Source organism: Chaetodon auriga, chromosome 14, assembly GCF_051107435.1.
Source record: "Chaetodon auriga isolate fChaAug3 chromosome 14, fChaAug3.hap1, whole genome shotgun sequence".
Taxonomy (NCBI): Eukaryota; Metazoa; Chordata; class Actinopteri; order Chaetodontiformes; family Chaetodontidae; genus Chaetodon; species Chaetodon auriga.
In genome coordinates, this window is record NC_135087.1 from 15,672,247 (window position 1) to 15,687,114 (window position 14,868).

Sequence of the window (14,868 nt, forward strand, 5' to 3'; positions counted from 1 at the left end):
GGGATCCATCATATGGCTCCATGTGATACGTATAACCAGTGGATGAGGCAAGGGTCCATAGCTTGTAACCAAAACGGATTGGTTTACCTCTTGCGAATTGCTTACATCCATGTCGACCATAGTATGGGATCATGTGCTCATCCACTGACAGTCATTCCTGAAATGGTATAACTTTGTGTGACTGATTGAACTCGGTGAAGATGGGCCTAACCTTGAAAACTGTGTCAACGCTGATCTTCCTGTTGTCAACCACATGAACTGAAGCCATTAGAACACAGCAGAAAGATAGCTCGAACGGGATGAAACAGGCTCTTCGGAATGCCGTCTTTAGAGTGAATGACAGCAGTTTCACAGACATCCTAACACTGATTTCACACTTGATGCATTTAACCGCTTCATTTGTGCTGAGTCATTCTTCCCCCTGCAGCCTCTCTCTGCAGATGGAATAACTCCAGAATCTGGGTTCATGTTGTGTACAGATGTTACTAATCAATCCCAGGCAGGCTTTCTCTCTGCATATTAACCCCACCTCTCTCACTGACTTTAAACACAACAGGCCGCCTCCTCCCTCAGAGTGGTCTGCTACGAGTCTGCTTGCAAGGCTTGACGGCTTCTGGTTGACTTATCCTGATACAACTGCGAGAGAAGATCCAGCATGATACCATCAGTTACACTCAACAATGGAGCAAAGATGCCTATTGTGGGTCTGGGAACATGGAGGGTAAGGCTGAGCATTTTATACTTATAGAAAAGGTTTAGAAAATACATGGATGGATGGGGTGGGGGTGGGGGGGTAACAGGATGGATGGAGGTGATGACAGTGCATGTGAATTTAAAATTAGTGATAAAATATCAAGTGAATTGATTAATTTAAAGCTGGTTTGAGTAAAACAGTCATGATTTGATGAAAACGGAGACATGATTTGGTCATTTTCGCTGTCTTACATGCATCATTCACAATATAAAATTTATCATTTGGGAAAAGTGGCCTGAACACATGATAATGAACGCTTGAACACTGAAAACATGGCCTTTATGCTTGATATGAGGCCAGAATAACACATAGAAGACAATCACAGTCACTGCTGCCACTGACATATTTTACTCAACGCACTGATGTTTATCTGTAGCTGTAATTTCCTTGTTTTTATGTCACCCCACCTTAATAGTCAGAGCAGGGACGGGTCATGGAGGCTGTTAAAGTGGCAATAAGTGCCGGCTACAGGCACATCGATGGTGCTTATCTATACCAGAATGAAGAAGAAGTTGGGGCTGGAATTCATGCATTGATTGACCAAGGGGTGGTAAAGAGGGAGGAACTATTCATTGTCAGTAAGGTACCGTATGAAGCCAAAGTCAATACACCCACAGCACACCCACACCGACAATGAACACCATAAACCAACATCACACTTACAGCTGGAGCATGTTTATTGAAATCTCTGTTTGTTTTTCATAGTTATGGTGCACCTTCCACATCCCATCTCTGGTGAGGGGAGCCTGTGAGAAGACACTCAGTGACCTAAAACTGGACTACCTGGACCTTTACCTCATGCATTACCCTATGGGAGCCAAGGTGTGGATACAAATAAAAATTGTCAGCCATTTTGATAATCAATTAATCGTTTCCAAGCAAAACTGTCAGACACTTGCTGGTTAAAGCTTCATACATGTAGGGATTTGCCACTTTTCTTTGTCATTTGTGTCTTTGGATTTTGGACAAAAGAAGCAATTTCAAGGCATCACTTTCCGCTCCAGGAAATTGCGATGAGCGTTTTTCATAGTTTTTTATTTATGTCATGATTTGCTCACTTTGAGCTCAGCTCCTGTCCTATATGGTTTGGGTATGCATGCACACTCCTACAAGCTAAACCTTGAGCCGATTTCTTTTCTGTCAAAACAGAGAACTACAGTTAGATATTGTGGCCTTTCTAAATTCAGACTGTCATGTTTTCATGCTTGACATTTCCTCTGCAACTTCTACCTCTATTTTTGCCACTGCAGCCAGGGGATGAGAATTTTCCTTTAGATGAGCACAGCAAGTTAATTTCTGATGGCAGCAGCTTCTTGGACACCTGGGAGGTAATTTAAGTGACTCACAAATACTTAAATCAAATGAAATGTGGACTCCCAAAACAAGAGGCACCACCAAGGGTAACAGGAGTATGTAATGCGTCTCACAGGCTATGGAAAGGCTGGTGGACGCTGGGTTGGTCAAGGCTATCGGCGTCTCCAACTTCAACAAAGACCAGATTGAAGCCGTCCTCAACAAGCCAGGCCTCAAGTACAAGCCTGTGACCAACCAGGTACAAAAACAAGACTGTGATTCTGCAACATAACGTAGACAGAGGAACATAAAACTCAAGCATGTAGGTGTTCCTCCAGATCGAGTGCCATCCATATCTGACCCAGGAGAAGCTGATCAACTACTGCCACTCAAAGGGCATCTCAGTCACAGCTTACAGCGCCCTGGGCTCCCCTGACAGACCCTGGTGAGAGGCACCCCCCATAATCACCTCTCACAGACAAGCCTTAGCAGCTTTACGAAGAATACTGACTGTCAGTCATTCTTTTCTGTCCTTATTTTCAAAAGGGCATCATCTGACGAACCCTCTTTGCTGAAGGAACCGAAGATCACGGCCATCGCTAAGAAGTACAACAAGACTCCAGCACAGGTTAGAAAGAAATGTTTGCCCAGTATTTATCTTCACCTTTTTCTCTTCAAAAGAATGTGACCACAAATTCTTACTATTATAGTTCTTCTTGTTATTGTTATTATTATGATGACTCATACTGGATCACATACCTGACAGTGTGGCATTACGTACAGAAACAGATTTTGTTTCTAGAAAACTTGATAAAGATGTTCAGGAAGATGATGCCTGAAAAAATACCACTTTGTGTTCTGAACTGTTTTCTCACCAGGTCCTCATCAGGTTCCACATCCAGAGGAACGTGGTTGTCATTGCCAAGTCAGCAACGCCACATCGAATCAGGGAAAATTTCCAGGTGCGCTGACTGAAAATGAAAATGAAAAATCTCATTGTTTTATTTTGTACTCAAATGTTGAAGCTGTTCTTTCTCTTTCAGTTGTTTGACTTTGAGCTGAGTGACGACGACATGAAGACCATGCTGAGCTTGAACAATAATTGGAGAGGATTCAAAATGGATTGGTGAGTAGACGAGAAGATGGTGGGGGGAAAAAGAGAGAAACATAAGCAGAGCTAACGGCATTCTCGTAGGCTACAGACGAAGGTTGCTGGAGCTATTATCATAACCAACAGACTTCAAATAATGTCTGTTGCTCTTTTCTCTCCAGGGCCTCAGAACACAAAGACTTCCCCTTGAATGCAGAGTACTAACTCATCAGACAGTATGCGTCCTGACTGATGTGCCTCTCAAGACTGAGCCTGAATAATTATTTTTACGCTTACTAAACTTGTGCTGGACCAGTGTGTAAGATTTATGAGGATCTTCTGTCAGACATGGAAATAATACTCAGAATTATGTGTCTAATCACCTGAAAATAAGAATTGTTGTGTTTTCAGTGCAATGATCTGCAAATTCTGTTTGACCCATATTCAACTGAACACAGTCTGAAGGCAAAATATATCATGTTCAAACAGATGGTGTTTGCTGCTTTTTGAGAGGTTCAGTATCACTTGGTGATATTAAGACAGTTTTTTGCCAATGACCATCATCTACTCTCGTATATGTGTGCACATGCTCCACATCTCTTTTCCTCTACACACAAACGTGCGCACGCACACACACAAACACACATGCTGTGAACAGCTGATAGTTTGACACTGCAAGATGTTGTATTTACTTATCTGACATGCCTCAAACAGGACTTGTATCATTGGCGTTTTCTCTGATTTTAAACAGATTTTACATGATGTATTTCCTACATTAGAAAAAATTGGTTTCAGCTGTAGTTTTATTCATATGATGGAAGTTCTTTACTCCAAGCCAGTCCAACAGCCACTGTAATATGGAGATAGATTTCAACCAAAAAAAAAAACAACAACACAAAAAGTAAATAAAATTTAAAATTAAATAATGACAGTAATAAAATAAACAGTTTGGCAAGTAAACAAGTTCAAGTATAAATATACAAATGTACAATGGAGCACATCCACAAAATACAAAGAAGTAAGTTATGAGCAGCAAACTGTATGCAAAGTTAAAGTGCTTATGCAGGTCAGCCACAGTGTTTTATGATACAGTGCATTATATCAGTGGATTATTATCGCCATCAATACATGAATGTGAAATCAGAATTCTTGTGTCACGGTTGGTTTGTTTATTTATGATCATACGTTCAGGATGAGCTCTTCTACCCTTATTTGATGTCATTGGGGAAATGTTTTCCTGCTGGTTTATCTCAGCACCTGAACGTCGTGCTCAGTGTTCTGAAACAGATCTGGGAGCAGTTTTACATTTCTCGTCTTTCTGCTCATGGACAAATGCGTTGCTGGAGGCTTAAAAAGGAGTCCAAAGCCTTTTCATCCAAACAGAGAGAAAAACTTGGTGAGAGCCAGAGGAAATCTGTGGCAAATGATCCTGCTGGGAGCTCGAGCAAATACTGATGCCTTTAGGCATTTCTGAAGCACAGCTCATGTTTTATAATAGCTTCTTCTTCATCATCATCATCATCATCATCATCATCATCATGTTTGGTATGCCAGCTTTTAATCTGCAAAGTAAGATGTAAATGAAGCTGTCAGATAAATGAAGTGGACTAAAAACTACAACCTAAACATCAGAAAAGCAGAATTCTGAGGTATCATAAAATGGAAATACTGAAGTAAAGTACCACAAAATGAGGCTTTCTTGCAGTACTTGAGTAAATGTACATAGTTACTTTCCACCACTGGAGGCTGAAGAAGACATGAAATGTGATTACATTGTGTAACTGTTACCTTTTCGAAACCTTGCGGGGTAAAACGTTCGTCATGGCGCCATCAACTGGACCACATGTAACATTACAAAGTGCTGTCCAGTAGATGTAACAGACAGTTTCTGTCTTGTGCAACTTTGCTGCTTCAGAGTTGAATGAATAAGATAAAAAGAATTAAGGCTGAGTCTGTGTGGAGAGCAATTCTCTGTCACTGACACTGAGAGAGAAAAACTATGTTGTGTTAAATAGTTTCCTTCACCAAAACCACACATGCGGTAACATTGAAGATATATTGCAATCATCACTATTTAAAATAACTAACTCATTGTTATAATAACATTCTGCTAGTTTTCTACATGTCATCAGTTTTCATCACAGGAACTGCTCATACTATTTTGACTTGTGGTCCTTTAAAGTGGCATCATATCTACTCAAGACCCCTCACCCAAGGCTGCACACGTCTAAGAGTTGGGAGTCCAACCAAAGTGGAGTTCCCCTCTCAGACTGTCCCAGAAGACAGAAGAGAATCTGTACTTCTGTTACTATATTGTCAGTATCAGTAGTGACATGATCACTTGTTGATTCTTAACTCTCCCCGTCTTGTTGCACTGGTGTTGGGAGTCAGGTCATCACAGGCTGGATGTTACTGTCTACATTTACTAAAATACTGTAGTTTAATTCTATGATACTTGGACTTTGGTTTTTCCATTTTATTCTCTTTTATACAAGGAAAAAATTTACTCCTTGCTCCACTACTAGTATTTAACAGCGTATTTAATAGTTAGTTACTTGAAAGTTCCACATAAAGAAACGTATTTAAAAAATCTAGATCAAACTACATACCAGCATATCAGAAAATAATTGTAATAAAATAACACTCAGGCAGGCATTTTCTGCATGTAGGGGACTTTAACTTTGGACACTTGAAGTACATTTTTCTAATGGAGTATTTTTACATGGTTGAAATTGAACTTTTACTGAAGTAAAGAATCTGAACGCTTCCTCTTCATTCAACATGAAGACATCAGCTCTGAAATCAGTGATTTACATGAAGCAAACAGCAGGTGGCAGCGTAACTCAGCTCGGATGTGGCTTTTCAACCCTTTCAGTCATGATAGTACTTCACATAAAGTACTCACTCCTTTAAGCATGTTTAAAGTAAATCACTGTCAGCGTATTCTCAGTTTGCTTTGAGTTGCAGTACAGTCATATGTTGTCAACTTCACTTTCATCATTGTCATTGCACAGCCACAATTTACAAGATGAGGATGCTCTTTATTAATTATGAACTTTAACATCTAGTTTCCATTTGAATATCTACAGCAGTAATTAATCATTTAACGCAGGAACTCCGACTGTAATCGTATGTAATAATGTTATCTGTGACGCAGCACTTTGCTGAGGAGGAAATAAAAAGGTGTGATAACATCAGCAGTTAGAGGTTGATGCAGTGCCTGCATTGACAGATACAGATCTCTGCTATGTGAAAGCGGGTGAAGCCTGGGACGCTGCTGATCACTCTCATGCTATTTTGGGGGGATTTGGGGGTGTCAGAATGTAGTGTTTTACATCCCCAGGGAGCAATAACACTTGTGTGAATTATTTATGTTGTTTTTCTCATCTGCATGGCTTTTCTCTGGGCTCTGGGTCACTGGTCCCACTTTTAAACCTGTTACAGATTGTTTGAAATGGCCCGGGGAGGGCAGAGGTGAGGGTTGGGTGGGGGGTTCCTGTGTCACAGAGGTCGTGGGGAAGAGGAGGATGCCCCCTTGTAACACATGGGGACAATTCCATCGACAAACCATCCAGATTCCTTCACTGCATTGTGTCCGATATTCTCCAGGCGACCGAGTGGGTGTTGCAGACTACATGAGGACTCTGCCGAGGTGGACCCCGACCCCCCACACCCCCTTTTTACCATCCTCACACATATGCTACTATAACAATAAAAGACAATGGCGGGCACTTGAAGTTAAGCTGGGAGATGACTTGGGGAACTGGCTATTGTTGGTGTTAAGCATTGTTACCCCAACAATGTCCCTGCGGAGGAAAAGGTCCCCAAGTTCTAATGAAGGGACAGAAGAGAGGAGGAGGAAGAGGAAAGGAATTTGTTTTTTTTTTGTTTTTTTCTTCTCTTTGGCAGAGATGAAATATCCTAACATAGCAAAGTGAGGGTTGGCCCACTGTTTAATTACAGGATGTGAAGTTACAGGATCTACAGGCTATGATCATTGCTCTGTGGGCGACAGAAATCCTGAATCACAATGGTGATTTAAGACTGTAAAACATCGCTCTTTTTGATCAACTTACTTTAGATTCAGAACATCACATTATCCAACTGAAAACTGATATCACAAGGTTTTACACAAATAATCATTTATTCAACCAGGTAAAAGTCTTAAACAGCTGTCGCAGGCTAAATAAGAGGAGAAGCAATGTCCAGTTAAAGTCCATAAGGTTAAAAAACCTGCGGCCAAAATGATAGATTTAGAAGCAAACTATTAATAATATTCAAGCTCTCACTCATACTTGTGGGGTTGTCAGACAGACTTATAACCATCTGTGGAAAATGACCATGAGTGTTCCTGCAGCAGATTTCTCAATAAAATGTGGGTGTACCTGGTCAGAGGTGGGACCAAATCACTGTTATGCAAGTAACAAACAAGTCTTGACTATGAGTCAAGTCCTAAGTCAAGACTGATAAGTCCTGAATCAAGGCCTAAGCTTTGTGTATCAAGTGACGATTAAAGTTTTCTTTTTTTTTTTTTATGTCAACTGGGCAAACGCTCAGAAAGAATACCATGAAAAGCTCTTAAACGGCTACTGTTGTTTTGTCAGCTGCTGTTTCCAAGCTCAAGAATGAACTTTAAATCTCAACTTTTAAGCCGACGTGGACAAGAAAAGTGTGATGATCAAAAGCTGCAGAACAGCTCCTGAATGGGCCTTGTGGCTCACCTTTGCCTCATGTTGGTGCAACATGATTGTCTGCTGTGGAAACTTATGTGTTGTCAGGAAATTGGAAGCTTGATTCCCCTGAACAGTTTTTGGCCTTGGGCAGGATGCAGCTGAGTATCTTAAAGTTTTAGCGAGTCGCATCTCAAACCATCAGATTTGTGACTCAGCTCTCTCGTCGTTGCCTGGAATGATATCGATTGACCTCACTTTAACTATATACCACACATGAAGACGCCACAGACTCAGAGGAGTGTGAGTGACCTCAGGCCTGACGCTGACAACAGATATCCATCACTAATCCGTGTCATTAGCTTGGCCTGGTAGGGCCCAGATATATTGGAAACTTTTGTCTGGTCCACTGAGACACTTAATTAAGGAGAAGACGTGCACGTCATGGACCAAGCTGATCAATATGTTAGACAGGAGGAGGCTGAGGCTGCTGGTGGTATATGATTTTGACCCGGCTTTGTCTGGTCATGAGACGTTGGTGAACTGTGACCTTCTGCTCGCCCATGAGCATAAAGCATTTGTTCACGCCAGACAACATACAGACAAATCATGTGTCTACTTAATCATTGCCTTGTTCAATATGTTGATATCATGGTCACTGTTAAATAATGACATGTTTCGGGTCTTTGAGTGCCCACGGGTATCAAAGGGTTGGTCTTTGTCATCTCTGGCACAGCTGCTATTGTGGCCTGTAAACAAGGTTTTAAGACCAAATACAGCAGTGTTTGTGTTAGACATTAAACTTCTCTCACTGTTACTCACCTCAGCAGCACCTGCAGACGTTTGAATCTCCACTGTTGTGTACTCGTCATGCTCTTTTGAGTTCAAATGGAGATCATTCAGAGATGCACTCCACCCTTTATTGTGGAGACGTTTTGTAGCTTGGAATAGAATACACCTTTCAGCTGCTGTATATACTTTGTGTCAAGATGCAGGTCATGGAACTGAAAGACTACCTGCACTGAATTCCTATCTTTTGTAATACAAATGAGAAGACTTGCGAGGGCAAATCAACAACTTCTCGAAAGTGCTCTCAATCTGCTTTGTCTTCCTCTGCAGCTGATGTGCCTGCAGCTGGTAATCAGGAATAATTGACAGATTTAAAAAAGAAGATGGATCAAGATAAAGTCCCGCCTGAGTCAACAGAAACAAGCTGCTTTTAACAGCTGGGGCTGTTGGGGAAAAGGTTTGGAAGTCCTCTGAGGTCTGCTGATTTTAACTGGATTAAGGAAAAGAGGATCATCTTAAAACTCATGTTTGCTGCCAAGGTTCAGACATGTCAGCTTTACTCTAATATGAGGATCACAGACTCATCTCTCGATGAAGACGTCAGACTGGACACGACCACCCAGTGTTATGAGTACTACCATGTCTTAATTACACTGGAATCTATTGGTTGAAGCAGCAAATAACACAGTCCTGCATTTAAAATTCTACTTAAGAAAAGGTGCCCAAGTATCATCAGCTACATGTACTTAAAGTATTACAAGTAAAAGTACTTTTTATTAGATATTATTGGAGCAGGTGATGATTGCTGTTATTACTTTCTTGAAAAATAAATGAATGGTTTGATCTGTAACATGCCAGAAATGAAGAAAAATGCTGCTCACGGTGTCGGAATAATTTGGCCTTTTGGCTTCACAAATGTCTTAAAGCTGCAGATGAATTTTACTTCAATCAGTTATTCAGTTAATTGACTAATTGTTTCAGTGGATCCTGATAATTGATGTCACAGGTCACAGTAGAGATAAATGTCCATATGAAGAGTTTAATCTTTGACAAAAGCTTTTTAAACTGATGTGAAGTTGATGTATGTGCGTAAAATCTCAACATACAAAGCCATTAGCAGCCAAATTAAATAAAAAAAAAATGTAAATGTAGTAAAGTAGAAGGGCAAAGTAGCATGATGAGAGTCTCTCGGCTGAAAGGAAGTGACTGTTAAAAAAAATATTGATTATGGAGTATGCGAGTTATTGTGACCATAATTGGTGTTGTAGACGGGGCGGGGCTGCGCGCCTCCCCCCGCCTCTGATGCAAAAGAAGGGGCTTACCCGGATCTACCGCTGCAGATATTTCCGAGGCTCCACCCTGCACTTTTTCATCGCCATATAACAGGATATCTTACTGGCGCGAAAAACGCACTGTGTGGCTTTCTGTTGTGGGGCGGACCTTGAGCTTGTTGTTAGTATTTCGGGGTTTTTTGTGCGTTTCTACTTAGAATAAAGCACAAGTAAAAACTCGAAACCCCTCAATTGTGCATCCAGCACCCGCTCGCCGCTTTTATCCGCCTGATCTGCGCGCACCGTGGACTCTTTGCTCTTTGGCCGCAGAGGGATTTTCAATGCCCTGAATCTCGCTGTGGGATTTTGCTGAGAGCCGGTGAGTAGATTCATTCTAGCGTCTGACCGAAAGTTTCAAATGAGGAAACAGGGGGTCTGTCTGGGAGAGTTAACCCACGCTGGGACTGTGAAGCGGTTCACATGACGGCTAGAAGGAACAAAGCGCTGCGTACGTTTCAGGAAATGCAACCACGCTTTTTTTTTTAGATTAGTTTTTGGCGTATGTGCTGATAGCTGGAGAGGGACAGGGAAGGCAAAGACAAGCAGCGAGGGGGCCCGGGCTGGAATCGGACCCGTGCCGCTGCGGTAAGGACTCCTGGTACGCGCTGTGCCAGGTGAACCACGGGGCGCCAGGCTCGCGTACAGGTTACTTTTACGCAGGATAGTCTTGTTAAACAGAGTCTGTAGTTATGTCACCTCGCCTCGTGTCCTTTAAAAACTTGCACTTCGTCACAGTGGACACCGGACTGTGTAACTAGATGAGGGCATGATAACCTTGTGTGTCTGGACAGTTTGAGTCCTTCGGTGCAAAGAGAGCATCCGCAAGATGCAATCAATTATTAATGTGGTCCCATATGTAGACAGTGGGCTGACAGAGGGGTGTGATGTCCTAATATGCCATGAGATGGATGCTAACATGGGAACTACTTTAAAAGGATAATCTCTGATATTTCCCCTCAGGTTGTGCAGGACGTTCTTCAGAGGCCACTTGGTGTCATTTTCTCATTTCTGGGAATAAACCCTAGAGGATTTTATTATCGGGAAACATGGAGTTCGACTGTTACCAGCACTATTTTTTCAACGATTTCGACACAGAGGAGGATTTTTACAAGTCGACCGCACCAAGTGAGGACATATGGAAAAAGTTCGAGCTGCTGCCCACCCCTCCCATGTCTCCCACCCGGACTCTGAGCGGCGGTGCGCTGCAGCTCTCCCCAGGAGACAAGCTGAGCTGGCTTTCCAAAGTCCTGGGTCAGGACGAGGAGTGCGAGGCGCAGTTCATACCCGACACGGGGGAGCTGTTCGGCAACCTCAGCTCCATCATCATCCAGGACTGCATGTGGAGCAGCTTCTCCGCCAGCAAGCAGCTGGAGAAGGTCGGCGGGAGAGTGTCAGCTGCGGCGCAGACCGCTGTCTCCCCGGTGGCCCAGATCTCCGTGAGACCGAGCAAAGCGCAGTGCGTCCCCCCCAGTGGACCGCTCGCCACCTCGGCGACGGACTGCGTCGACCCCGCGGCTGTTCTCACCATCCCGGCAAGCAGCTGCAGGAAGCCGGCGTCGTCTGGCTCCGAGTCTCGCTCTGATTCCTCTGGTAAGGAAGCAGTCAGGCTCTAAATTGCCCCACCCTGCCCCATGCCTCAGGATTATGTTGCCCTCTAACAATGCGTAATTTGGGAAGCAGGGCTGCAGTTGCATAACTGTGGTTTGTGGTGCAGAGGGGTTATCAAGTACATCACAGTCAGTAACCTTTCCAGCTGGATTTTTACTCGCGCTTCGACAATGCGCCTCATGCTTACTCAAAATGCCCATGCAGTCTTTTAAAAGCCGCGCCCCGTCACTTTTACTCAGAATTCAAAGCTTTCAGTATTTGCCACTGGCTCCACATTACAGTGTGAGTGCGGCAGAGGGGCGGGGTGACCCAGTCCTGGTGATTTATTACTACTACACACACTCAGCGACAGACCGTGAGAGTTACTCTTTCACATTTCCCAAATTAGGGAGTGCCCCCCCTGCCAGCCAGCCAGTCTCATTTAAATTGTTGATGAATGCTCAGTGCTCAATGACAAAAGCCTGAATTCCTGCAAGCTTTGGCATGGATGAACACCACTGTTAACACCTCAGCTCCTGCTCTGCCCTCCTCAGATGGAGGAGCAGTGATTTTGTGGAGTGCACTTCCCTTTAGTCAGCGTAGTTTCTTTAATTCGTCTTCATGCTGCTCTTTCTTGTGCAGGAACATGGAGCTTGTGACTATTTCGTAAAGGACAGCGTTGGTCTGTGCTTGTGAAACCCTTTTTCTGTGTGTACTGATGAATTGTTTCCCCGTGTGGTCGCAGATGATGATGATGAAGAGGAAATCGATGTGGTCACTGTGGAGAGCAAGCAGAACCGGGTGCGGCTGGTGAATGTCAGAAAACCGGTGACCATCACGGTCCGGGCCGACCCCTGCCCCAAACGCTTCCACATGTCTGTCCACCGGCAGCAGCACAACTACGCCGCCCGCTCCCCAGACAGCGAGCCAGAACCCGAGGAGGAAGATGACGATGATGAGGAGGAGGAGGAGGAGGAGGAGGATTCTGAGGAAGAGCCCCAGAGCAAGCGCACCTGCACATCATCCAGTCAGCGTGTGGGCTGTTCGGCTCGGGTGTCCCAGCCCGCCTCCCCCTCAGAGACTCCCCAAACCTCGGACGCAGAGGACAGTGACCGCAGGCGGAACCACAACTTCCTTGAGCGGAAGCGGAGGAACGACCTCCGGTCCCGTTTCCTCGCCCTCCGGGATCAGATCCCCGGCCTGGAGTCGGCAAAGACCCCGAAGGTGGCCATCCTGACCCATGCGACAGATTACCTCGTGGAGCTGCACACCAAGGAGAAACGGCAGCTCCAGGAGAAGAAACATCTCAAAGCCCGACAGCAGCAGCTTCTGCGCAAACTATCCGAACTGAAGCGCTCCTGAAACACAAGCAGGCGTGCTTTTGAAATAAACTGCCTCGCTCAGTCAGGGACTTTTGCTCCCAAGTTTCCTGTCACTTTTGAAAAGCTACCGTTTTTCAGTAACAACATGCCTCGTGTACATAGCTGTGAGTTTTGTGTGGAATACATTATAGCTGTGGGCCTCCATGAATTGACTGTGCTGGCTGATGAACCTGATGCGAGGAGGTGCAGTTAGTGTGCTGTGTTTTCTTTTCACAGTGTTTTAGTTCAACAGGGGTAATGGAACTGATTTTATAGCGATGACTAAGATATTTCCTGATTGCTGTATTGGGAAATCAGGAAACCTGTTGCCAGAGAACCAGTGTGATAGTGAGTATATGTAGCCCTCAGGATGTGTGTGAAAGTTGGATGTCTTCGTTTCATCATTGCACACTTATAATGGAGTGAAGTGTGAATGCCTTTCTGTGTACATAAATGTATGAGTGAATGAGCCAGCTCCTGGTTTGTTTGGATTGTTTGATGTACAAATTGTTCTTAAATAATAGCTTAATGCTCCTGATGAAGGAGACAAAATCCAGAGTTGTCAGTGAGCGTTGCTCCTCTTTATGACGTGCCACCAGGCATTGAGGAACCTCTATTTTGTTAAGAAAACAGAAAAAAAATGGGGAAAAAAAAGTAGCACTGCTGTACTTTATATTCACACGTCACTTTGTGATTTCAACGCTTTTGATTTTGTTTGATTTTTAAAGCATGCTAACATCGACAGCAACATTAAATTTTTATACCATGTTTGCATACAAACCTGACATCTGTGTGTTTTTATTCAAACATACACTGCCAAGTTACTGTATCCCTCTATGACTCGACTATCAAGCATCTTGAAATACTTTGACCTTGACATCCTACTTGTTCTGTGCGCATCTCAAAATCACAATCACAGCTTCACTGAAGTGAAGGTTGTCAATGTTCTGAGGCGGAAGTACCAAATGACAGATTCATCATGCCTCACCCTGAAAGCATGGCTAAGATAAACCACATGCTGCAGTGATGGTGCCTCTCCAGAAACACAGCCTACTATCGCACACAACTCTGCTGTAAATGAGGGCAGATCGTGAAAGATGAGCCAAATGCTTGATTCCCCCCACCCCACCCCTGTGGTGGCACCTTGCGGTATCAGTCGTATAAGCGAGTGCGCCTTGTGCACCGGCTGCTGGTCCACAGAAGGTCAGACTGAGCTTGTCCTTGAGACTTGCCCTTGAAGAGTGTGTGTGATAATGTTGTGGATCCTCCCCTCTGCAGTGGCTGCTGCATGCTGGGCACCTGATGTGCTCTGAACTAGGTTACACTCACATACAATCGGTATCTTTAGAACAGTCCCTGGGGTTTGGAGACAGGGGTTGCGTGGACTCCTTGGATCCAGTGCGGCTATTCACACAGGTATGCAGTTGGTGAGTAGACCTGCTTCATGCGAGTGGCTATTAGATTGGCCTGTAAATGGAAAAAGCGAACATCTCCCAATGATTTCTCCATTATTGGATGCCGCTGCCCTCTGGTCCCCTTTCATAAACCTTGTACTTGTTATGTGGCACGCCTTTTACTACCCTTCGTTGTGTATTGTATTGCTTTGTAGTCCATGTAATTGGTGGGTGTTGTGTGCCAGTTAGACTCCTAACATGCAGCTGCTGTCCACCAGAGAGCTACTTGTGTAGAGCAGAGCAAAAGGGGTCTATTGCAGATAGATAAGCAGATGCTTGAGGTCCATGTTAAACAATAACCTGAAACTCTTGGTGATGGAGGCTACCTGAGGGGTGAGTAAGGTCCCTACACCATCATACACTGTTGTTACCTTTACTTTGCATTCACATTGCTTGAGTTCAGAATGTACAGGAAGGTGGTTGTGTGCACATCTGGTGTCTTATTTAGGAGGGGTGTAGGGGTAAAAACCGTAGAGTATCCTATGTACCAGACTAATAAAAGAAGGGATGGTTGAATCTAATTAATTCTGTGTAAAACC

The 14,868-nt window shown here is 43.9% G+C and overlaps 2 protein-coding genes across 3 annotated transcripts; both read left to right on the forward strand.

The window, feature by feature from the left end:
* Positions 1 to 566: 566 nt before the first annotated feature.
* On the forward strand, positions 567 to 3,702 carry LOC143331779 (aldo-keto reductase family 1 member B1-like). The gene is made up of 10 exons (XM_076748929.1): positions 567 to 721; positions 1,170 to 1,337; positions 1,460 to 1,576; positions 2,005 to 2,082; positions 2,184 to 2,306; positions 2,386 to 2,492; positions 2,594 to 2,675; positions 2,926 to 3,009; positions 3,091 to 3,173; positions 3,320 to 3,702. The coding sequence occupies exons 1-10, from the start codon at positions 656 to 658 to the stop codon at positions 3,360 to 3,362; spliced, it is 951 nt and encodes a 316-aa protein (XP_076605044.1). The 5' UTR covers positions 567 to 655; the 3' UTR covers positions 3,363 to 3,702.
* Positions 3,703 to 9,932: 6,230 nt separating this feature from the next.
* Positions 9,933 to 13,642, forward strand: LOC143331184 (protein L-Myc-1b-like). 2 transcript variants are annotated; one of them, XM_076747831.1, is made up of 3 exons: positions 9,933 to 10,246; positions 10,888 to 11,517; positions 12,260 to 13,642. In XM_076747831.1, exons 2-3 carry the CDS (start codon positions 10,974 to 10,976, stop codon positions 12,874 to 12,876), a joined length of 1,161 nt encoding a protein of 386 aa, XP_076603946.1. In that variant the 5' UTR covers positions 9,933 to 10,246; positions 10,888 to 10,973; the 3' UTR covers positions 12,877 to 13,642. The 2 variants fall into 2 exon arrangements, with proteins under 2 accessions (XP_076603946.1, XP_076603947.1); XM_076747832.1 differs by having other exon boundaries at positions 10,002 to 10,512.
* Positions 13,643 to 14,868: the final 1,226 nt, after the last annotated feature.